This window comes from Crocuta crocuta, unplaced genomic scaffold, assembly GCF_008692635.1.
Source record: "Crocuta crocuta isolate KB4526 unplaced genomic scaffold, BGI_CrCroc_1.0 scaffold90, whole genome shotgun sequence".
NCBI classification, from domain to species: domain Eukaryota; kingdom Metazoa; phylum Chordata; class Mammalia; order Carnivora; family Hyaenidae; genus Crocuta; species Crocuta crocuta.
Window position 1 is genome coordinate 3,145,738 of NW_027527449.1, and position 25,425 is coordinate 3,171,162.

The 25,425-nt window shown below is 40.3% G+C and overlaps 1 protein-coding gene across 1 annotated transcript in view; it reads left to right on the forward strand.

Moving 5' to 3' along the window:
* The window catches only part of TENM3 (teneurin transmembrane protein 3), a 449,902-nt gene that overhangs the window by 304,494 nt on the left and 119,983 nt on the right, over positions 1–25,425 (forward strand). Inside the window, 1 exon segment of the mRNA XM_077762712.1 lies at positions 5,467–5,589. Coding sequence (XP_077618838.1) covers positions 5,467–5,589 — 123 coding nt within the window.

Consider the following 25,425-nt stretch of genomic DNA (forward strand, 5'->3'; position numbering starts at 1 on the left):
GAGGGAATTTTGGGAAGGTGAAAAACATACATTCGTTACTTTTGCTCTGGGTTAGATGGACTGCTTTTAAAAAATTTTTTAATTTTTTTAATGTTTATTTTTAACACAAGGAGACACAGAGTGCGAGTGGGGAGGGTCAGAGAGAGAGGGAGACAGAATCCAAATCAGGCTCCATGCTCTGAGCTGTCAGCACAGAGCCCAGTGCGGGGCTCGAACTCATGAACCATGAGATCATGACCTGAGCCAAAGTCAGACGCTCAACCGACTGAGCCGCCCAGGTGTCCCAGGATAAAAATTTTAACTTAAGTGGAATATACACTTAGAAAAGTGTACAGATCATAAATGAACACACAAGTGGAACCACCACCCAGATAGAAAAATAGAATATTCCTGGCATTCCAGATGTAGTACCCTACGGCTTTTTCCTAGTCATTGCCCAGACCCCGTCCCTAGAGGTCATCCCTCTGGTGACTTTTGTTCCTACCAGTTAATTTTACCTGCTTCTGAACTTTGTACACATTGACTTACACAGTATTCACTTTTTGTATGTGTGTGTGTGAATGGGTTCTCTTGCTCAGTACTATGTTTGTGAGAGTCATTCATATATTTGCATCTGGCAATGCCTTATTCATTTACATTGGTCTATAGAATTCCTTGTATGCCTACACTGTAATTTGTTTATCATCTTTCCTGCAGACCGACATCTGGGTTTCCAGCTTACGGCTATTACAAATAATGCTTCTGAGAACATTCTTGTTCATGCCTTTTGGTGCTATGTGTATACATATTTCTGTTGGATACAAGGACAGACTTTTGTAGACCAACTGGGGACTTACCCATCATTTCTAAGATTTTTAATACAAAGAAAATACATTCTAATTCCGAACAAGCAATGTATAAATGGTTTTTGCAAAATGCTACCATTTTCGGTGGGTAAGCATCTTATACTTAGAAGCCAATTTCAACAAATGGACAACCTCTGACTATATGTGCTGTCAAAAAAGAAATAAATTAACAATTTGTGTTGCAGTTCTTTAAAATTTCTTTAATGTGAATGCTCACTTCTCATTCAGAACAATTCAAACAAGAAGGAAAACAGCACAGTATAAGAAGAGTCCTGAATTTGGGTCAAGAGATCTCGTATCATGAGTTCTCTTTATACGCAAACTTTTTAAAAGACATTGGGTAAGTCACTAACCCTCTTTCTGCCTGTGTTTCACTCACAACAGAGATGTTGTGTAATGTACCCCCATCAGGCAGTACATTATTAGAAAATAGACATCAAAGTATTTTAAAATATAAAACACACACTTGAGCAGACATATAGTTACTGCTGCCATTCACAGATTATATTCTTCCTTGAATAACATTTTAGATATGAATCCAGCCCCCACCCCTCATTAAAGCCCCCCAAAAATATATGGAAATAGCAACATAAAACTGTGAAACATGATCTCAGGAACACATTTTTTAAGATTAAGACTACATGAATTCTCTTTCTGTAACTTTGAAATACATATAGTGTTTACATGTGTAATTTGTAAATTGTTGTTTTTAAGATTTTTAGAGTTAACCCAAATCGCCTGTTGTTAAATTCCATCATTTTCCTATTACTATAAATTTTTCTTCTCAAAAAGAGAATAGAGTACAGTGGGAAAGTATTCATATGGAAGAACTATGCCTGGAATAAAATAATGTTCCTTATTATAGCCTTGCCCGTCCTCTCCCGCCGCATACTATCTCTGCCTTCAGTTTTCTAGATCTAGTAGAAAATATTATCCAGCTTGCGGCCTCCACCGAAATCACATTTCACCACCTTTTATGTGGATTTTCACATTCCACTGCTCCCTGGTAGAAGAGAGGACAGGTGTGTTGCAGGATGCCCATTACCAGAAGGTCTGGGTTTAAGGGAAAAGTGCGCTGTTGACCTGCTTGAAACCTTAAACTCCCCAAAAGCCTCAATGATCAGAGTGCCTGGGTGGCTCAGTCCTTGAAGCATCAGACTCGATTTCAGCTCAGGTCATGATCTCACAGTGCAGTTTATGAGATCAAGCCCCACATCATGCTCTGTGCTGATGGTGTGGACCCTGCTTGGGATTCTCTCTCTCCCTCTCTCCCTCTCCATCTGCCCTACCCTGCTCGCTCACTCTCTCAAAAATGAACTTTTTTTAAAAAGCCTCAGGTTTCTCAGATTTAAAATGAAAAAATAGTATTCAGGGAATCTTTGTGAAGATTAAGTGAGATAAAGCAGGCGAAGCAGTAGCACACATTTGATACGTAATACATTTTCCATGAATGTTTGCTCTATACTGCGTTCCAGTGTTCTCACACCAACACAGATAACACTGTCTGCGGTATCGGTGACAGCAGACACCTCCTCCCCTAAGCTGTCTGCCCAGCGGGTGAGGGACTCAGCAGAGCACAGTTCCCAGCCGCTTCTTGACACACTCCCCCTGACCAGGTCACGCGTAAACCAAGGATCGATTTTACCATTCGTGAGTAGTGGCACCAGACGCCTTCCTATGGTTTCAGACCTGCTTTCCAGCTCAGACATTGAAGGATTGGCTCATCCTTCTTATTTGCCTATGTATTAGATTGCACTGACTTTCCCTTTCTTTGCCTGCCAAGACTTCCCCCATAGTTTTATTCACCAGCGCTCTGTAACTTCTATAGCGTTCTTAAGTTTTGTGAGTTTGCTGCCTCTGTCTTCGCCTCTCTCATTTTTAGTTAGTCTTACGAACACCCTGTATTTGTTTAAAAATCTCAGATTGCCCATAATGAGTGTCAAGAACATCACTAATTACTAAACACCTGAGATTTTCAAAGTACATAAGACCCCGAGACCAAACAACTTGTGGGTCTCTGTTCTTAACGTGATGTTAACCAATATATAATATTATTGGGTATGGTTCTCATGATACAACATCTTAAGTAGAATTAAAATTTCCTTTTATTGAGATTGTCTGTAAGAAAACTAGATATAATAGAGCTATTGTCCATCTGGCAAAAAATAAAATAGCTCTCCAAACACAAACATAAGATTGCTTTCTAATATTGGACATCTGTGAAGATTCGGTGCATTTTCTCTCTTCTTCAGAGTCTATTAAAACCAGTAATATAAGCAAATCTATCATTCGGGAAGACTTTTTCTGTTACATAAAAGCTCACGATAATGATAAATTATTTTGTGTAGAAACTTTGACCCTTTCGGAATATTTATCATTGGTATGCCAAAGGATGTCTGTCAAACCTTTTCCTGAATGCAGAGCTAGTCCACATTATTTTATTCAAAAATTGCTGAAATATCTGAAACCTTGAAAAATGTACGAAGTGATAAATGTTTAGAAAGCTCCTGACATTTTGCCATTCAAACACTATGCAATTTAATGCAAAATGACATATGAAGCTATACCTCCTTACAGTTTCTGAATTCAAGAATTCTATAACGTATATCTTAATCCTTGAAAAACCAGAGTTTGAAAGGAATTGCCCGCAGATTATAATTCGGCGGGGGGAGGGGGGTATATACATTTGTTACAGATATACAGGGTGGATATAGCTATGTGTGTATCTGAGTTTGCTGTGTTTCTTATTAGAGCATAATTTCATTTCAGGGATTGTTAATGAAAGAATGTGAAACTTGTAGAGTTCCCTCAGACTTTTGAATCTTTTAACTTGAATTACATATGGTACTCATGGACTTTGAAGTACTATTTTCATATACTATCACATACTATATACTTTTCATATACTATTATGCTAATGCAGTCAATCACTTATTAATAATATGCCACCCTATTCTTAGCCATTTATTTATTTGTTTTATGTTTGTTTATATTTTCATCCACGACAGTGTCTTCTTAGATATTGAAATCTCGGAACATAGATTTCATTTATCTGACAGATGCTTATTAAGACCTCTTATGTATTGGGTGCTGTATAAGGTAAATGAGATACAGAAGTGAATGAAAACAGTCTTGAAAGAGATGGTTGGCCCAATCAGAGATGGCTTCCCGCCGGCCTTGGCGCCTACCATCTGAGTGATGAATGGGTATCTTACAGTGGATGGAGAGCATGACAGACAGAAGGAACTATATGCTGAGAGCTACCGTGGGCTGGTCGGGTTACTTCATAGAGTTCAGAAGAGTACAGAATAAAGAAATACGTCCTCAGAGCCCTCTGTTGTGTATTAACGGTCCATCATATGCCATCAAAGACCTGTACTATCTAGAAAGTTCGTATCTGTTAAGTAAGGTGGGTTTCATCAACCAACCTCATTTTCTAAGTAAAACTCATGTCAACAGTATTACCTCATTTGTCCAAGGTTAAATCCCAAGTTGAGGTTAAACCAAAATCTAACGACATCTGAACCCCTCTTCTTTCCACCATGCCGGTTTAATTGCGTTACTGCATATATTGCATACTTAATAAGGACCTGCCTTTTGACCGTGGTAGCTGTCACGCTCTCTAACAATGCTTCTTAAACACTGTCTTTCTTCGCCTCTCTGGTAAATTCGAATATGTATCGTGAGTAAATGTCAAGTAATGTCAAAAAAATTCTTCCATGGTATGGTAATAGGGCTACAGCTGTGTTCTCCCTATGGATATTTAGCCTCCTTAGGGATTAATTCTGAAACTGTATTCTGTGGACACAAAGGAAGGTTTAATTGAGTATTGGTGATCAGTATTACAGGGACTGCTTTGCTAAATATTTCAAGTATATTAAGAGAAACAATAGAAAAATTTTCAAGTTCTATTACATTTTAAATTTATAATTATAAGGTTTTCTCGTCATCTACTTTCTAAATATTTTAAATAAAAAAATTAGTAAACACACTTACAACATTTTTATAAATTTATAAGCTTATCATACCCACATCAGAAACTCACCATGAAATTACCTGATACATAACATGTTGGCTGATCTGTGCCATTGTTAAGGGAATGTCATAAACTCAAATTTAGAGTATTTAAGCATTCCTCTATTGTGTGCATCGAAATCCATTCTGATCATTTCATAGGCCAGCAACTGTATCTGGGAGACCAATTGCTACTTTTTACCTTAATCCAACTGAATAGCATCCTGTTTCTCGAGAATATACAGATGTTGCAACTAAGTATTGCACATGTGCAAATGGCCTGGGGTCAAGCAAGTTTGGCAGATGCCATTGCAGAGCACCTACCCCTTTGCTCAGCGATGGCGAGGAATGGAACTCAGACAAAGCAGAGCAAATAGTGATTGACTCCTAAGAGTTTCCTGACACCAATATTGTACTGCATTGCTACCTAAATTGCAGTTGTGTGCGGGGCTGTTTACTTTGTAGTTTTTGTTGTACAGTTTTCTTCAGTGTTTCGGAACATGGAGATGTTAATGTTCCATGTGAATCTTGTTATAAACATGCTTCCCGTGGGCTATCCTCGCTATAAACAGCAGACCTTTCAACAACTTGCATTCTTTACCCCCAGCGATGCATCTCTTTGGCCTCAACTGGCAGCTGCAGCAGCCTGAAAACGACACATTTGAGAATGGGAAGGTGAATTCTGGTACCGCCCCGACAAATACTGTGTCCTTACCTTCTGGCGACAACGGTAAGAGACAGCACTACGGGTCACGCGTGTTTCTTTTCCTACTTCTTTCCCAGAAATGTATTTTTATCCATGTCACATCCACTTATATCTGGGAGAGGGAAAAGATTTTGAAATGAGGATGTCATCTTTTAATGAGGGGTTTTTATTCATTCACTCGAAAGATTGGGAGTTCACATTTTTATTATAGGAATAATATGATTTTCTGCCTTCTGATTTGATGACTGGGCGTTTCTCGCTTTCCCTCGTACAGTTGTGTATTGGATGTTATTTTAAGTCTGTAAATAGGCTATAATTCAGTATATCATCTCTCATATTATCTTGGGCATATTAAGCTTTTTTCATTCAGCTATCTTAAGGAGTTAGAATACTGTTTTAATTGTGTTATAAAAGCTCTCAAATACAAAACATATTAAAGGATTAGAATTTACTGACCGTTCCTCTGCTTGCCCTTTCTGTAAACCTTCAAAAGTTTGCCCTTTGGGGGCACATAGGTGGCTCAGTCCATTAAGCATCCGACTTTGGCTCAGATCATGATCTCATGGTTCGTAAGTTCGAGTCCTGCATCAGGCTGTGTGCTGACAGCTCAGAGCCTGGAGCCTGCTTCGGATTGTATGTCTCCCCGTCTCTCTGCCCCTCCCCTGTTTGCACTCTTTCTCTCTGTCTCCCTCTCAAAAATAATCAAACATTAAAAAAACAGTTTGCACCTTGGGCTAACAGACTTTCAAAGCATTTTGTTCTGAGTTAAAAATGGAGTTTTAGAGGCTTAAGCATGCTTTATTTCATGTTTCCTTATAAACACCCAGGAAAATGTATATATACATGTGTAGATTTATGTTGTATATACCTATTATTTCGATGCACGTGTGCATATGCATATATGTTGTGACATTTGGACATTTGGCATCCTCTGACTTTTTGCAAAATGTCTCTCCATATCTCAAAACAACCGGATCAAGAGACCTTTTTTTTTGTCCCGTAAATATAAAATCTGCCTTTAAGCAATTCCCAAGTTTGTCTTTCCCCTTGTTTCTTCTGATCTCATGTATTTGTATTCTGTTTTGGCATCAATTCTCTTCATCCTCACGCAGCTAGTTTCTTTGCAAAACTAGAAGGAAGCTATTGTAGATTTATATAGAACATGGTATATATTTGTTTATATTTATGTATATGCTACAATTTTACACATACCCATTCACCAGGACTAACGCTTTTGTCATTTTGTTGTTGTTCTCTGTTTTCTCATCTTTTGTTTGATTTGAACAATAACACTTTATGATGTTTCTCTTCCTTCTTGGGGAGATGGAGGGGAATTTATAAGATGTCAGGTTTTCATCGTAATAATAAATACTCTTGGCCCCACACCTGTATGGAGCCTTTTGATACGAAGCTCTCCATGTTTCAAGAAACCAGAAGCTGGTGACTAATCTGTCACCATACCTGAAGTAATTAAAACTGGCAGTGGGGGAAATTTCAGTTATGTAAACAATCGTGTGATTTTTCATATTTTGATAACACACGTATGAAATGATCGAGCGACTGCGCAGAAATTAAAAGTGTTTGTTTTTGGTTTATGTAGATTGAAATGTAGCCTGCTTCCTGAAGTCGATGGTTTCTGTAAAAATGGCCTGATAGCACTTATGAACCGCACATGTAGAGAAATTTTTTTTACAGACTCAAGAAATTAGAAGAAAGAGGAAAAGGCTTATTATAGACATGTTTTATTTTACTACATCCTGACCTTTTGTTGTGCTTAAAATGAGAATAGAGTCAGGCTAATGAGTTTCACAGTACTCAGAAACCATTATACTCAGAAGGCTGCTGACTGAGAGGTGTTCCCACAGTCACGTGCTGGTCCCTGGTGTTGGGCCCCGAAATCCCTCCTCTGACTGAATCAGCATTCCTCAGCTCGCAGCAACCTCGATTCAAGTTTTAGCTTCTTCACCTGTTTCCTTTGTAGCGTTGGTCAGGGTGCTCAGTAGCTCAGATCTGCACGATTTTAGGACAACCGTGAAATGAGCTGTCTGGGATCCTATCACTTCCAGTTGTAAACTCTCCTCTGTGACTGCAGTAGGAAATCCACATGATGTCAGCATCCACATACCCATATGCCCATCCATCTGAAATCTGTTTCCCAAAATAGCGCTTATCCTCGTTGTGTGAAACACATCTGGTTTTTTTGTTTTGCCTTTTGGTTTTTTTGTTTTGTTTTGCTTTGCTTTTTGGCTTTTGGTTTTTGGTTTTGGTGGGGATTTGTTTTTCTCTGTTTTACTGTGTCTCCCATTTATACAAGTGCTGGTTGAAACTCACTCAGATAATTTCACAGTGTACAAAAGACTGTGGTCCACAGTTTCAAAAACAGTGTTCTGAAAGTCCCGTTCTCTAAGAGACTGACGTTCCCCACGTGACCCCAGAATACATTGTGCACAGTTATTGTGTGTCTGTGGAACAAGTGAATAGCCCTGGAAGTAACGTACCTTCTTGCGAGCCTTGTCAAGGAGCCCCCTACACAAGGAACAGTCAGCAGACGTCCTAGGATGAGTTGGGTTCTCTGGAGAAAAGCTCATACTCCAGCAAGCCAACTGGACCGGGAATTCATAGGAATGTTTCCTTATGGAAAGAAGGCCATCTCTGGGCTCAGACCTTGTCCAAAGTGTGACCTACATAGTAGTCGCTTGTCTTCTTTATTATTTCTCGAATATCACCCTCTCCCCCCCCAAAGAAAAACCACCTAAATTATAAGGAATTCATATTTCCATTTTTCCAAGTAAAGCTTCTTGGGATGCATCTCTTAAATACTTACAGACATTGGGCTCAGGGAAGTGTGACAGGACTGTATTCACAAGAAGGGGAAGTACCTTAAAATCATGGCCTTTGTCATGATCCTTCAGTGTCTATACACCATCACCTGCTCTTTCAGTGTTATAAACTATCCAGAGAAATCTATCACATCAGCTCTTCAAAAATTCTAGATCACAACCCTTAAGAAAGCCTTGGAATTCTGAACAGGGCTCACTGGGAGAGTAACTGTGCTAAACATAATGAGGCAGTTGATTCTTGGTAGCTTCTAAACACAGTACTTGTGTTCGTACAGTCCTACACTATTATTTTATGAATAAAATTCTAAAGAACAGTCATGGTGCTAGAGTTTGTGTCAGCCCTCTGCTTGCTCATTTGAATGGAACTTTCTAAGCAGTATTTAGTAGGTAAAAGAAGAATTTCTCTTCTATGCCATGGTCCTTTACTGATTGTTCCTGAGACTGTCTTCGACTCCAGATTCTGGAGATGAGATGTCAGAAGTGTGGGGTCTCAGGCAAGATCGGTAGACGTGGACACTGTGAATGAAGAGATAAGAATGAGGTGTTTGAACCTCCATTACCAGTCTCCTTCCAGAACTAAAATTGTTCCCCTGGACCAAGGAATTCATTTAGTCTAATGTACTGGAAAATAATCACCTAGGTCTATATTCAGATCCTAGCTCCCTCATTTACTTACTTTTTAACCTTGAGCAAGTTACTTAGCCTCTTTGAGCTTAATTTTCCTCACGTGTAAAGAGGGAATGGTAATAGCTATCTCCTGGCTCACTGACTCCAGCAGCCTCTCGGCCCTTTCCGCCTCTTTTCCATATGTGTCAACAATTACTCCAGATCTTCCTATGGGCCTCAGAAGCCCAGCTCTCAGCTGATGGACCTTTCCAGTCAGCAACAAACAGAAACCTTCAGAGGAAATTCTCTCAATTCCCTGTAAGCAAATCTCCATGCGTCTGTGTGTCTGGATCTATACTTTCACTTTTTTTGCCCCATACTTAAGACTCCTCTTTCCATGAGGACTCTTGATGCCATTCTGTATCTTTAAAATATCCCCAATATTGACACCTTCTAGTCAACATTTGAAACTGTTGAGGTTAAAAAAAAAAATTCCTAACTGCCTCCCACTCCAGCTCCACCCTATTTTTCTTTTCTCCCTTTATAGCCAGCCTTCTTAAAAAAAGTCGGGGGATGGGAGGAATTATTTATTTATTTTGAAAGAGAGAGCAAGCGCACTAGCGGGGGAGTAGCAGAGAGAGAGGAAGAGAGAATCCCAAGCAGATACTGTACTATCAGTGCAGAGGCTAACGTGGGGCTCGATCTCACAGACTGCAAGGTCAGGACCTGAGCAGAAATCAGGAGTCAGACACTCACTGACTGAGCCACCTGGGCGCCCCTAAAGCCAGCCCTGTTGAGCGTAGTATCTCTGAATGCACCACATTTATTTCTTCACCATTCGTGTATCCCTTTCCCATGGCTGTTCCTACCCACCATGCACTGAAACTGATGTCTTCCTGCATTAATCCATTGCATCATTGAATAGTCTTCAGTCGTTATCATGTTTGAGTTCTTGGTAGCATTGAATAGTTAATCTATCCCTCCTGATTGAAATGCTCTTTTCCCTTAGCTTCTGTGATACCACATTCACCTGGGCTTTCTTCCTGACTTTTTGGCAGTGACTTCTCTGTCTGTTTAGTTGGCTCATCTGTCTCTGCCGGACCCATCAGCATTGCTGCTGCTCAGGACTCTGCTCTTCTCAGAGTATAATTCCTCTGCGTTCCCTTATCCGCTCTCCTCGCTTGGGTCGCATGTTATGTGCTTTACTGTGTGTGACAATCTGTGTGTTCCCAAATCAGTATGTGCAGCATAGATATTTCTTTCTCTATGAGCTCCAGACACCAACTATGTAAAATCTCTCCAAGTGCCTTGGGAGCTTCTCCACCTGGGTGTCTTCCAAGCACCCCAAACGTCACACGTCTAAAACCGAACCCACTTACTGCTTTGCTCCTCTGTTACTGCCTAACCAGCCACACCAGGAGTCATTCACTAAAAGAACAACTGTTAACATCTCTCCTGATTCCGCAGACCGACTGGGAAATTCTTGTGTTTGTGCTTTGGGCCTTTCATGCAGTTGCTCTCCAGTGTCAGCTGGGGCTGTTTGAAAGCTCCACTGAGCTGGAAGTCCAAGATGCCTGGCAGTTGGTGCTGTGTGTTAGCTGATGCTCAACTGTGGCTGTTGACCAGAGCATCTAACAGGGAGTTCCGTGTGGCTTGGACTTCTCAGAGCATAGCAGCTGGTGCTGAAGAGTCGTATCCCAAGCAGGAGCATTCCAAGAGACCAGCGCAGATGTTACAAGCCTTCTCACATCCTAAGATATTGGACGTTTGAGGATGTCCCTTTCATCACATCCCGTTGGTCCAGAAAGTCAGTCCAATCAGCCCAGATTCATGGGAAGGAGAATTAAACTCCCCCTCTTGTGCGAGGAAGTGGCAGGGATTCATTTCATAAGAGCATGTGGGATGGAAGGTACTATGGTTGCCATCTTTGGAAAACACATTTGCTTATCGTTGCTCTTTGCAAACCTGTCTCTCTTCCAGCGCTTTTTGTATCAGGAAACAGCATCATGATTCAGCTAGTTACCTGGGCCGGAGGTTAAGAGTCATGCCTATCCCCTCCTCTTCTGTCACCTCCATATTCAGTCAGTCATCTGGTCCTGTCAACTCCGTCTCCGCGGTGTCTCTTGGATCCGTCATCTGTCACTCGGATGACAAAGGCCACTTTCGGTCTGGGATGTCATGTCTCTAGTCTTGCTCCCAGAGTCTTCAGACACAAATTTGAGCTCTCAGGACCCTGCCTGGTCCCCTACAGTGACCTAGATTCTGGTCGAATGCCTTTAAATGACTTTCAAGGCTCTCCACACTGGGGCTCTTGATCACATCATACTCTAATATAGGAACAGTACAGGAAGGAGATAGAGTCTAGGTTCTTAAGCCCACCGCCTCTGGCTTCACATCCTAGTTCTGATCATTGATGGCTTTGTTACATGGGACAAAGGAGATAGCTTCTCTGGCCGTAAGTTTTCTCATCATTGGAACGGACTTACGTATTCAGCGGAAATACTGAAACTGGTGTATAGTATGTAACAGATGCTTGAAAAATGTTCATGCCTGTCACTGTTACTACTTAATGAGTCTTCTTTGCTAGAGTATGAGGCACAGGTTTTATCTGTTTCCCACTGCCCTGTCCCAAGGTCTCAGCAGTTATGGACATGCAAAAGGTGCTCAAGTATTTGTCAAATGAATGTATGAAAATAGTACGACTAAATGATATAAAGTGTGTAAAGAGCCCAGCACAGTGCCTTGCAAAGTATACACAAGCCAGCTGCTGGTATGGCCTCGTGGTTAAGAACTGAAGCTTAGTCAGGGCACCTGGGTGGAGCATCTGGCTCTTGGTTTCGGCTCAGGTCATGATCTCAACAGTTCGTGGATTCGAGCCCCACGTCAGGCTCTGTGCTGACAGTTCAAAGGCTGCTTAGGATTCTCTCTCTCCCTCTCTCTGTTCCTCCCCCTCTCACTCATGTGCATGGGCACACACTCTCTCTCAAAATAAATAAACAATAAAAAACAAAAAGAACTGAAGCTCTGGCACTTACTGGGTGGCTGTACATAAATCGCCTTCCCTAACCTCCCGCGTCTGATGGGCACTACTGAGATTTTCAGTCAATAACACGTGGAGGCTGCCGAGAGCGATTGGAACATGACAAGCATTTGATACACGTCAGTAATTATTAATTCACGCTTTTTAATGCCACTCTAGATGGTGCGCTTGTAATCCGTAGCTAAATTTTTAAGAAGACACATCTTTAAATCATCATCAGGAATATTCTCTAAAGCAATAATAGAAATCCTTATTATTAGTTACTTATTATTAGCCAACCCCCTCTGGCTTAATATTTTTAGTTATTTGGATTTTAGGAAGGAATCTTATCCTTAAGATTCCTTTGAATGCATAATACTGCACATTTATTTATTGAGCAGGTTTTATGTGCATGCACAGAGCAAGGCTCTGAGAATATAGCAGTGATTTAAAAATAAAAAGGAAATCAAGCAGACAATTACAATGAGTTAGTAAATGCATACATAGGAGAAAATAGAGGGCCCCGAGGCAGGATATTTCAATGCGACCTTTAAAAGGAACAATAAGACAAATGCTGAAATTTAAAGAAGAATAGTTAGGGATAATGTAAGAGAAATGAAAGGTCATGAATTTTGGCTAATATAACTCTGGCAGATTACTTTGCCAATCAAACAAAAACAAAACAAAAAGCATTCCTTTTGTACAAATTTCCAGTTATAAAACAAGCAAATTATGGAGTCTTCCCTAAAAGAGCAGATCTGAGAAGTTCTCATCATAAAAAAGATTTACGTACAAAAAATCGTACCTGCGATTTTGATCGTACCTGCGAGGTGATGACTGTTAACAAGACGTACTGCGGTGGTCACTTCACATTGTGCACAAAAGTCCAATCATTATATTGTACTTAGGAAACTCATATAATGTTTTATGTCAATGAGATCTACACACAAAAAATGTCAAACTCCTTTTGTTCGAGTGCAAATCTAAAAACGACATATGTGTGTATGTATATATACACGTATATATAGGATTCATCCTGTTTAAACAAAATTATTCAGATGGTTTTAAATTTTACATTATTGGTCATCATGCATGACATTTCTCAACTACTGGACAATTTCGGAGGATTAAATCTTAGAGCAATTTAAAGACTGCCTGTGATTGGAAGAAATGTACTAACAGGGCTGCAGGTGCCTTGAGTTTTCCTCAGTATTGTTTATGGTATATTTGTTGCAGTGTGTAATAGTTCCTTAATTAGGTGCCACATTGATTCTGTTCAGTAAACTATGTTTGCAAGGTAGTTAATGTTTTAATTCACTTGGCTCATGAGGAAACGCTCTGTGTCCGCAACGGAAAGTGACGGCGTGTGGTTGTTTATAAAGAGAGATGTTTTCTCCAAGATCTCAAAGTCAGGGTATGAATCCAAGGTTAGGTCACAGAATTGGAGGGCGGGCTATTGATTGTAAATGGCTAACCTTGCTTCCTGACATCTTAATTATTAGTGCTTCTGTGGGACTTCAGATGATATTATCACTTACCCTCCTCAACAACTGACTTAGACTTTTACAATTGGACTTCTTTCTGCCTTTCCATTTTAATAATTAAAGGCTCATTTATTCCCATCATAGGCAGGCAGCAGATTCATGAGATGGGTGGCAAAATATTCAGTAGTTAGTCTTTTGCATCTTCGGGTGGTTTTTCTGACATCACAAACTAATTTTTAGATACCAAGCCTACTAATTACCAGTGTGATTTAAATATTCCGCTTTATCCTTGTAACATCTGGGGTTGGTACACTATTATTTGTACAGTATCCACGGGGTCAAGGCATTGTTAATGAGTTATCTGAAAAAATGCCATTTACTGATGCGTTGCCTATAAACCGTGGATCACCTAAGAGGGTGAGGAGTAACAATAGCTTTGGGGATGTGGCCTCTTTACGTTTTCACACTCTGACAACCGTATTTTAGACGTGGACTGTTGGGACACATAGTTACTGATGAAAGGGAAAATCACAGTTAGTAGGTGAAAAGACTCCTAGTGGCTCCCACATTCGGGCACGCCAGGATACGTTGAAAAAAAACCCTTCAAGATGATACCCTATTGTGTTTGAAGACACAGTACGCCTCCCTCTTACTGTGAAGGCTTTAATTGGTTTGATTCCTAACCTACAAGCTTTGCGTTTAGAATAATACGGGGCACTCTGTGGCCCTGTCTATTTTTTCCTCCATTCTCCCTCCTTTATTCTCTTAGTCCAACCTACAAACACCCTTACTGATTCCTATGATCATTCCCAGGTTCAGGCTCCAGGGGCTTAAGGATGGAGTGATCTCAGTAAGGGAGGAGAGAGCGCGCCCGAACCGACCCTCCTTTTATTTCCTCTGAAGCCAAAATTTTCTGGAATTCAGGACAGGATGAAAGACATCTGTGTCCAGGCTTTTATCTGAGAGGACTGATGAGCTTCAGAGGACTAGGGTGTTCAAGTATTTACAAGTTTATCAAGCCGTGTCAGCGGCTCGCTGACTCCCAGGTGCGTTTCCAATCAATAAAGCGCATTCGGAAAGGCTAACAGGAATGACCACACTTGACTTGGCCAAATGAGAGAGGGGCCGGGACTTGAAAAGCGGGAGTGCAGAATTGAACAGACAAAGCCCCTTCACAAAACTGTGGTCCCCTGACATTCAGACTAGAGGCTCTAGCAGGAATGTCATACTAAGCTGCCGGTTCAGTAGATTTAAGCAGCAGGAAGTTAGTGATGTCCCTGTATCTCTACGTCCCTGATTATAACGAGAGGTCAGCTCTCCATCTGCCTTTTAGAAAAGACACGTTCTAAGACTTGGATTCAAAATAAATTCATTCTAAATAGCGTAATAATCAGAAGCAAACAGAAGTGGGTGGCCCCTTTAGACTTTAGGTTCGTGTTTCATAGGAAAAGCTGAAATAGATGCGTGACCTTCGAACTGTTTGGTTATTGTGCCTTAAAACAAACTATACATATAAATTTCAATTAAATCGTATGTCCTACCACCATAGTGTTCATAAATGTTAAAAAAAAAAAACCTGTTTCCTCTTATACCAAATTAGGCTTATAATTATTATTTGTACACATTTGACTGAAGTCAACCTAATTATTATCAAAATATGTTAAACGTTTTTATAATTACTAAATATAAAAGGCAAAAATGTATCAAAAAACCTCTCTGAATGAGATGAATGGGGACTTTTCCAAATAGTTCATGTATTCATGGATGGATATTAATGTTTATTTATTTTTGAGAGAGAGAGAGTGAGCACGAGAGCGAGCAGGGGAAGAGTAGAGAAGGAGACACAGAATCTGAAGTAGGCCCCAGGCTCTGAGCTGTAAGCACAGAACCCGATATGGGGCTCGAACTCATGAACCGTGAGATCATGACCTGAGCCCAAGTGGGACGCTTACCCGCCTGAGCCCCCCAGTAGGTGGATATTAATTATTACAGAAGCAAAGCAAGATTCAGTATCAGTTTTATACCGTTTTTCCTTTTTTATGAATATAAACATAAGAAATCTTAACCACAAAATAAGCAGATGGGAAGGAAAGGATTATTTTAGAGTGATTTCAACTATTTGAAATCCTTATTCATATGGCAAACATTTGTGATCTACTTCTTAAAATTTTTTTAATGTTTATTTTATTTTGGAGAGAGAGAAATAGAGTCCTAGTGGGGGAGGGGCAGAGAGAGAGGAGACACAGAATCTGAAGCAGGCTCCAGGCTCTGAGCTGTCAGCACAGAGCCCAAAGCAGAGCTCGAACTCACAGACTGTGAGATCATGACCTGAGCTGAAGTCTGACACTTAACCGACTGAGCCACCCAGCCACTTCTTTCTGTTACCTTTTTATTTATTTATTTTGAGAGAGAACTAGGGAGGGGCAGAAAGAGGGGGCGGGGAGGGGAGAGAGAGAGAGAGAGAGAATGAATCCTGAGCAGGATTTACACGGCCAGCACAGAGCATCTGGACTCAGTCCCATGAACCATGAGATCATGACCTGAGCCTAAATCAAGAGTCAGACACTCAACTGACTGAGCCACCCAAGTGCCCCTGTGATGTATTTCTAAAAGGCGTGTTTAGCGGTCTGCAAGCTATCGGGTCTGTCACATTTCTTCTTCAATTTCATTGGAAGCACAAAATTGAGAGCCATCTGCTTTCACACGTATTTGTTACTGGGTTTTCCACATCCACCCGTTTCTCAGCTTCTATGAGGTGTAACACCCCCCCAAAAAAGAAAACACGATACTACTAATCGTACCCATTACTCTTTTACTTTGTGGCTTTGTTTAATTTGGTATGTGCAGAATGGGGTGGAAAACGAAATCTCTGTTCATTTTACTACTACTTTGTTATGATGATATTTTTTAATGCTTTTCTTGTATCATATGCTTTAAATGTCTAATTAGCTCATTTAATTTATGGCAAATACTATATAATTTACTAGCAGAGCTAGTACCCATTAAAATCAAACTTTCTGTCAGAAAAACTCTGACTTATTTTTTCAGTTCAAGTACATTAATATCCATTTTGTCACAGCCCTCACAATTCTTCACTCCTACTCAAGGGAGATAGTAGAGAGACAGATAAAACACAAATCTTTGCCATGAGTTTGGCAGTTTGACTGAAGAAGGCATCAATGCCTTTATTACCTCATTGATGTTCTCTTTGCAATCATGAAACTTTTGCAATAGCAAAGAGTATTCTTTTTTTTTTATTTTTTTTTAACATTTATTCATTTTTTGAGAGAGAGATAGAGTGTGAGTGGGGAAGGGGCTGAGAGAAAGGGAGACACAGAATCCGAAGCAGGCTCCAGGCTCTGAGCTGTCAGCACAGAGCCCATCGTGGGGCTCGAACCCACAAGTGGTGAGATCATGACCTGAGCCAAAGTCGGATGCTTAACCGACTGAGCCACCCAGGCGCCCCACGAAGAGCATTCTTTATCAGTGGTTGGGCTGGATGATAAGATCATTAAACAAAAAATTCTCCCTCCCTCTTGGTCTATCAGATTTCAAAACCTAACAGTCTTAAGTATTCCAATTCTTAATGCCACACTTAGTCCTTGATAGAAACACGTGTAAGACAAGGAAAGACGCTAAAGCCCTACCTTGGGTTTATGGTATCTCAACTAAAGGAGGCTTCGTCAACAAGAAAGCTTTAGATTTTTCCTTTGTTTGGCACATTGGAAGCTTTAAGCTCAAGACTAGGTGTCACGGTAAGATTCTGAGTACGTGAGAGGTACGCCCTTCTGTTGTAAAGAGAGTCTACACATAGGAGTTCTTGAAGCTCTAGCAATTAATTCCCTTAGGGGACGTCTGGGTGGCTCAGTCGGTTGGGCATCTGACTTCGGTTCGGGTCATGATCTCACGGTTTGTGGATTCGAGCCCCACATTGGGCTCTGTGCTGACAGCTCAGAGCCTGTTTTGGATGCTGTGTCTCCCTCTCTCTGCCCCTCCCATGCTCATGCTCTGTCTCTCTCTGTCTCAAAAATAAATAAATGTTTTTAAAAAAATAGAAATTAATTCCCTTAAAACAGACTACTCCTTTCCTCATTGAAAAGTCTTCATGAAAAAAAAGAAGGAAAGAGGGACAGGGAGGGAGGAAGGAAGGAAGGAAGGAGGGGTCTTCACGTAGTCTTCATACCTCAGGGTACGACTACTCTTACTTGAAGACTCCTGGACTAAATGACGCCCACGGGCACTTGAACTCTGAGATGCTGTGATGTTATGATTACTCACAGAGACACAAGAAAACAATTATCTCAAGTACTACTGCCCCCTCCCCTCTAGCCTATCCAGTCAGCCTTGGGTTTTTTGTTTTACAAATGAAAGAAGCTTCTTTCTGAAAAAGAGCCACCCTTAAAATTGAGGTGGCACTGATAAGTAATCACTGACACCACACTTACTGGCACAACAGTACCCACCCCTGTCATTTCTGTAGGAAAAATCTTAACCCCTCGAAATCAGTATGTGGAGAAAGCAACTGAGCAAAACCTAAAACCCTAGAAGTCGCAACTTGATTACTATTTCCAAAGCTAACGCTCTTGGGCAATGTGATGGTTTGGAAAAAAAGTTCCGATTTGTACCATTTTAAGCTTACCGGCATTCAAAGCACAAGTGTGCGATTAAAGGGACCGAAAAACCATTTAGAGCAGCAGTGCATAGGATCAACACCACTGAGTAGATTCAATCACAGACTTCACAAAGTAACAATAGAACTTGTTAATAACAATAAATTATCATGATAGCCTCAGTGATGTATGAATTTGATGAATGAATCCACCTATGAACCATTTCCATATTTTAATATGACATGTGTGCAAACCAGTCTTCTCAGTATTTTAGGGGTGCCAGGGTGGCTCAGTCGATTAAGTGTCCGACTTCAGGTCATGATCTCACAGTCCGTGGGGGTGCCGTGGGTTTGAGCCCCACATCAGGCTCTGTACTGACAGCTCAGAGCCTGGAGCCTGCTTTGGATTCTGTGTGTGTCTCTCTCTGCCCCTCCCCTGCACATGCGCATGCATGTGCAGTCTCTCTCTCTCTCTCAAAAATAAGTAAACGTTAAAAAAAAATGTTTTTTGGTTTAACCCTCTTTAATAGAGTTTACTGTTTTACACACATCTCTTAAATTTTACAGCAAAGCAAGATGTTAGTCCTTTCTTTATTCATTGTCTCTCTTTTAAGATAACACTATCCAAATTCCAAATTAAACACATCTTATCATTGTTGCAAACACTGCAGTAAACTGAGATGTTTGAAACAAAGATTGATATTGACATAGTATCTTGAACTAAGCAACAAGTGTTAGCTGATGTTAACTTTATAGTTTTTTACGTCTTATGCCTTTTATAATAAAAAGATTTCTAATATTCATTTTTTGTAACCATTATGAATAAAATTTTAAAAAACAAATGCATTTTATTGTATTTTTAGATTTTATAAGAAGGTGTTTTTTAATTTAAAAAATAGAAAAGCATAAGAATAATAAAATCCTATTCTCAAGGATTAACATGTGGCATTTCCTTTTGGATTTAAAAAATATTTTTTAATAGTTTCATGTGGAAGTCAACCAAAAGACAAAAAACCTCTTAGGAATTCAGTATAAATGATAACACAAGGAATATCACATTAGAGTATCTATGGCAGTTTAATGGGGAACCTGGGTGGCTCAGTCAGTTAAGTATCCATCTTCAGTTCAGGTCATGATCTCACAGTTCATGGATTCGAGCCCCACATCAGACTCTGTGCTGACAGCTCAGAGCCTGCAACCTGCTTTGGATTCTGTGTCTTCCTCTCTCTCTGACCCTCCCCGGTTCACACTCTGTCTCTCTCTCAAAAATAAATAAACATTAAAAAAATTTTAAAAGAATATCTATGGCAGTTTTTATGTAATAAGAACTGGTCATTTCTTCCCAATAAAAATAAGTATTAAAAAAGCCTATACCTTTATATCCTAAAATTGAAAGCTAAGCAGATTTTCTAATGTGGTTCAGTGGGTTACCACACCTGATTTGATATGAAATAGATCCAAAACTTAGTAATTTAAAACAATGTTTTTTAATAAAAAGCAAAGATCTCACTGCTGACTATGTAAAACACATAGCTTTGGAATTCTGCACACCTCCATGTGAGTCTTCACTCTACCGCTCGCTTTGGGCAGGTAATTCACTTCTCTGAGCCTTGGTTTCTTCATCTCAAAATACTATTGACTTCATGGAGTATTTTTTTAATTCAAAACAGATAGTATCGGTGAAGCTGGCTGACCTATCACTGGCTCTCAGTACAAGTTCCATTTCTCTCTCACAGTTCGTGAGTTCAAGACCCATATCAGGCTGTGTGCTGACAGCTCAGAGCCTGGAGCCTGCTTCAGATTCTGTTTCTCCCTCTCTCTCTACTCCTCCCCCATTCACACTGTGTCTCTCTCTGTCTCAAAAATTAATAAACATTAAAAAAAATTTAAAAATTTCCATGAATCAAGATGTCTGGTTAAAGGAAGCAGACATAATCTTGGATTNCATCAGACTCTGTGCTGACAGCTCAGAGCCTGCAACCTGCTTTGGATTCTGTGTCTTCCTCTCTCTCTGACCCTCCCCGGTTCACACTCTGTCTCTCTCTCAAAAATAAATAAACATTAAAAAAATTTTAAAAGAATATCTATGGCAGTTTTTATGTAATAAGAACTGGTCATTTCTTCCCAATAAAAATAAGTATTAAAAAAGCCTATACCTTTATATCCTAAAATTGAAAGCTAAGCAGATTTTCTAATGTGGTTCAGTGGGTTACCACACCTGATTTGATATGAAATAGATCCAAAACTTAGTAATTTAAAACAATGTTTTTTAATAAAAAGCAAAGATCTCACTGCTGACTATGTAAAACACATAGCTTTGGAATTCTGCACACCTCCATGTGAGTCTTCACTCTACCGCTCGCTTTGGGCAGGTAATTCACTTCTCTGAGCCTTGGTTTCTTCATCTCAAAATACTATTGACTTCATGGAGTATTTTTTTAATTCAAAACAGATAGTATCGGTGAAGCTGGCTGACCTATCACTGGCTCTCAGTACAAGTTCCATTTCTCTCTCACAGTTCGTGAGTTCAAGACCCATATCAGGCTGTGTGCTGACAGCTCAGAGCCTGGAGCCTGCTTCAGATTCTGTTTCTCCCTCTCTCTCTACTCCTCCCCCATTCACACTGTGTCTCTCTCTGTCTCAAAAATTAATAAACATTAAAAAAAATTTAAAAATTTCCATGAATCAAGATGTCTGGTTAAAGGAAGCAGACATAATCTTGGATTAGGGTAGGATGACCATAGTGGTAGGATTATATTTTTATCTTTGTATTTAGCTGTATGTTCTAATTTTGCTAAAAATGAGTATGTATTACTCTCATAAAATCTTTAATATTTCTTTTTTTTTTATTTCTGAGAATGAGAAAGAGACAGCGTGAGCAGGGGAGGGTCAGAGAGACCAGGAGACACAGAATCTGAAATAGGCTCCAGGCTCTGAGCTAGCTGTCAGCACAGAGCCCGATGCAGGGCTCAAACCCACAAACCATGAGATCATGACCTGAGCTGAAGTCAGACACTCAACCAACTAAGCCACCCAGGCGCCCCAATATTTAATATTTCAATGAATGATGAAGTTTATACTCTGAGTTGATACATAAAAAATTAACAAGGATTACTATAACCCACTTTTAGTTTTTATTCCCTAGAGCATAGTATACTACTAAATTAAGGAAAAATAGATGCGGTAGCTGAAGTGGTAACTACCCTGATTATGGGCATCAGAGAAAAGAGATGTGGGATTCTAGATAATGACTTGTTAAGCTTTCTCTTGTACAGCCCTCTCCCACGTCGCTGCTAGGTTACTGCGTTGCCTCTAGGTTACTGCAACTGTTTCCTAGCGTGTCTCCAAGTCACCCCCCCTTATCTGCAGGGTATGTGTGCCAGGTCCCCCCCATAGACGCCCGACACCACAGATAGTACCAAACCTTCTTTATGCTGTATGTTTTCCTGTGAAGTTTAATTTATAGATCAGACCCAGTAAGAGATGAACAATAACTACTATGAGCTAGAACAGTTGCTACAGTAGACCGTAATGGGGGAAAGGGAGAGAGGCAAACCATGAGAGACTCTTGAATGCTGACAAAAACTGAGGACTGATGGATGTGGGGGGAGGGGGGGAGGGGCATGGAGGAGGGCACTTTGGGGATGAGCACTGAGTGTTATGTGGAAACTAATTTGACAATAAACTATTTGTAAAAAAAAAAAAAAAAAAGTTATGGGAATTGGGTCTCTGTCTCAAAGTATCTCGTTGCCCTGTACTACACCCTTCTGTGCTACACCGTGGGGTGAGTAAATGCCTGTGTGAGGGGATGAAAGGAGGTGAATGGCGGAGGCATCGTGACCTAGCATTAGGCTGCTGTTTACCTTCTGAAGGTACATCATCTTCTGCCTTCACACCACACGTGATGGCCACGGGTAACTGAAACAGTGGCAAGTGAAACCAGGGATAAAGGGGACTACTGTATGCACTTTCATGTCCTTGAACATGACTTCGTGTCACCTTTAGCCCGTCAGCCAGACGGTCTCCCTTTAGCTATAGGTGTGCTTTGCAAACGATGGTATATGTGTCGTTGCAGGGATGTGATAGGCCAGGTAGAAGACCCAGCATTTACTAGTAATATATTCCAACTTCATGTTTATCTGTAAGTGTGAACTTATTGTGAATTCCTCTAGACCCCGATGGGCATAACTTGGATATCTAGACCATACTCATCTGTGATCACAAAACACATTCCTTATGAATCTAGAATTGTTTCTCCTGATTATAAAACACACACACACACACACACACACACACACACATATACACACAAAGTAGGAAAAGTAAGTGCTTTTATGGCATGGAAATACAACTTACCCATATGAAGTCTACTTCAAGTATCTATTTTTTTAAGTTTTTATTTAAATTCTAGTTAGTTAATCAGGCAACAGATGCTGGAGAGGATGTGGAGAAATGGGAACCCTCTTGCACAGTTGGTGGGAATGCAAACTGGTGCAGCCGCTCTAGAAAACAGTGTGGAGGTTTCTCAAAAAATTAAAAATAGAACTCCCCTGTGACCCGGCAGTAGCACTACTGGGAATTTACCCAAGTGATACAAGAGTGCTGAGGTATATGGGCACATGTACCCCAATGTTCATAGCAGCACTTTCAACAACAGCCAAATTATGTAAAGAGCCCCAATGTCCATCAGCTGATGAATGGATCAAGAAGATGTGGTACATATATACAATGGAATCCTACTTGGCAATGAGAAAATGAAATCCTACCATTTGCAGCAACGTGGATAGAAGTGGAGGGTATTATGCTAAGTGAAATAAGAGACAGATTTTTTTTTCACTCATATGTGGAGCTTAAGAAACTTAACAGAAGACCATGGGGGAAGGGTAGTGGAAAAAAATAGTTACAGAGAGGGAGGGGGCAAACCATAAGAGACTCTTAAATACAGAGAACAAACTGAGGGTTGATGGGGGGAGGGGGAAATGGGTGATGGGCATTGAGGGCACTTGTTGGGACGAGCACTGGGTGTTGTACGTAAGCGATGAGTCATGGGAATCTGCCCCCAAAACCAAGAGCACACTGTACACTGCATGTTACCCAATTCAACAATAAATTATGGTAAAATTAAAATGATAAATAAATTCCAATTAGTTAACATACAGTGTTATGTTAATTTCAGATATAGAATATATTGATTTGACACTTTCACATGACACCCAGCATTTATCACAACAAGTACTCCTTAATCCCCATCACCTACTGCCCCATGCCCCCACCCACCTCCCTTCTGGTAGCCGTCAGTTTGTTCTCTATAGTTAGGAGTCTGTTTCTTGGTTTGCCTCTCTCTCTACCTTTTTTCTAATTTGCTTATTTGTTTTGTTGCTTAAATTCCACATCTGGGTGAAATCGTATGGTATTTGTCTCCCTCTGACTGACTCATTTTGCTGAGCAAAATACTCCCTAGCTCCATCCACTTGGTTGCAAATGGCAAGGTGTCATTCCTTTTATGGCTGAGTAATATTCCACTGAAGAGATAGAGATAGAGACCGAGGTAGAGATAGAGATAGACCCACATACCATATCTACTTTATCCATGCACCAGTCGATAGATACTTGGACTACTCCCATATCATGACTATTATAAATAATGCTGCAGTGAACGTAGGGGTGCATGTATCCCTTTGAATCGCTATTTTCATATTCTTTGGGAAAATATACTGTTATATATTCTTTGGGTAGTGTGTTGGCTGGATCATAGGGTAGTTCTATTTTTAACTTTGTGAGGAACCTCCACACTGTTTTCCAAAGTGGCTGCACCAGTTTGCATTCCCACCAACAGTGCAGAAGGGTTCTCCTTTCTCCACATCCTTACCAACATCTGTTGTTTCTTGTGTTGTTGATTTTAGCCATTCTGACAGGTGTAAGGTGGTATCGCATCATGGTTTTGATTTGCATTTCCCTGATGGGGAGCGATGTTGAGCATCTTTTCATGTGTCTGTCGGCCATCTGGATGTCTTCTTGGAGAACTGTCTGTTCATATTAGGGACCAAACTCTTTAAGCTGGCATTCAGGGCCTTCCACCAACTGATATCATTCACCCTTTCTAACCCTATTTTCCATTACTCTCCTGACAAACCCGATACTGTCTTTGATTCGTTTAGTACAGACTGAGAGCCAAATGCTTTATATATAATGCCTCATGTAATCTTTACATGAGTTCTGTGATTGCATTATTACGTTCCCATTTTACAGATGAGGTTTAGAACTAGAGACTTAATGTCTTCTTTGAGATCACAGAGCCAGTTAATGACAGAGTCAAAGTTCAAACCCAGTTCAACTGAAGCCAAAGCCGATTTTCTTAACTTCCTTTCTAGTCACACAGATCTCTCTGCTCACCATCACTGTAACACATGTCCGAATGTGCTTCCATGTGTTTCATTGTAATGTTGACTCCAACTCAGAAACCTTATCCTGCCTGCCTTTCAGAGTTCACCTCAGAACGTCACCCTTCTGTGAAATCTTTCAACCACCAGCCTACAGTTGACATCACCTTCCTCCGACCCTTAACCATACGTGGCTTTAGATTGTCATTTAATTCATCAGGTTGAAGGTGTTGTCTTCCCGACCCTGTAATTAGTTGCTTGATGGCAGAAGCCGTGGAAGTCCTAGTAGATAAGTAGATAATCTCGACGATTCTATCCTTTGGTTTATATTTCTTTCTGTTGCCTACAGTTCTCTGTCCCTTATTAAATGCTCAAAAAATGGACTCATACTGATAACTTCTCATAGAGAGAAGGCCTTCTCCTCTTGTCATTAGAGTACGATAGTTCACAACACTGTAATTTGAAATTAAACCCTCTAAATTTTGAATGGCCAACTTCTCTGGAGGCTCTTATGCAATAGCTATTATATAATGTTATGTAATACCTGAATTAATATTCAGATTAATATTTTCGAAAGAAAAAATTACAGTAAGTCAACTTGGTGACTGAAAAGTTTAAATTAATAGAGCATAATTTTCCAGTTTCATTCTGTGCCTTAGCCTTCACGGACCTTTTCTGAAAAAGAGACTATGTGGTTTTATTTCTCTTAAAGGTAAATCTGTAAAACTTGCTCTATCACTCATTCTTTCAGGATAACTGAAAAAGAACATTAACAAAGAGGGAAGAGGAGAAAACCATAACCAAACAGTCTGGGTCTTGCATCTGTTTCCTAAAACCAGGAGACTGTCGAGACTGAGGGAGCAGAGAGTTTTTATTCCTATCGTTGAAGGTCATTGATAGGGGTCATTTAGGTATGGCTGGT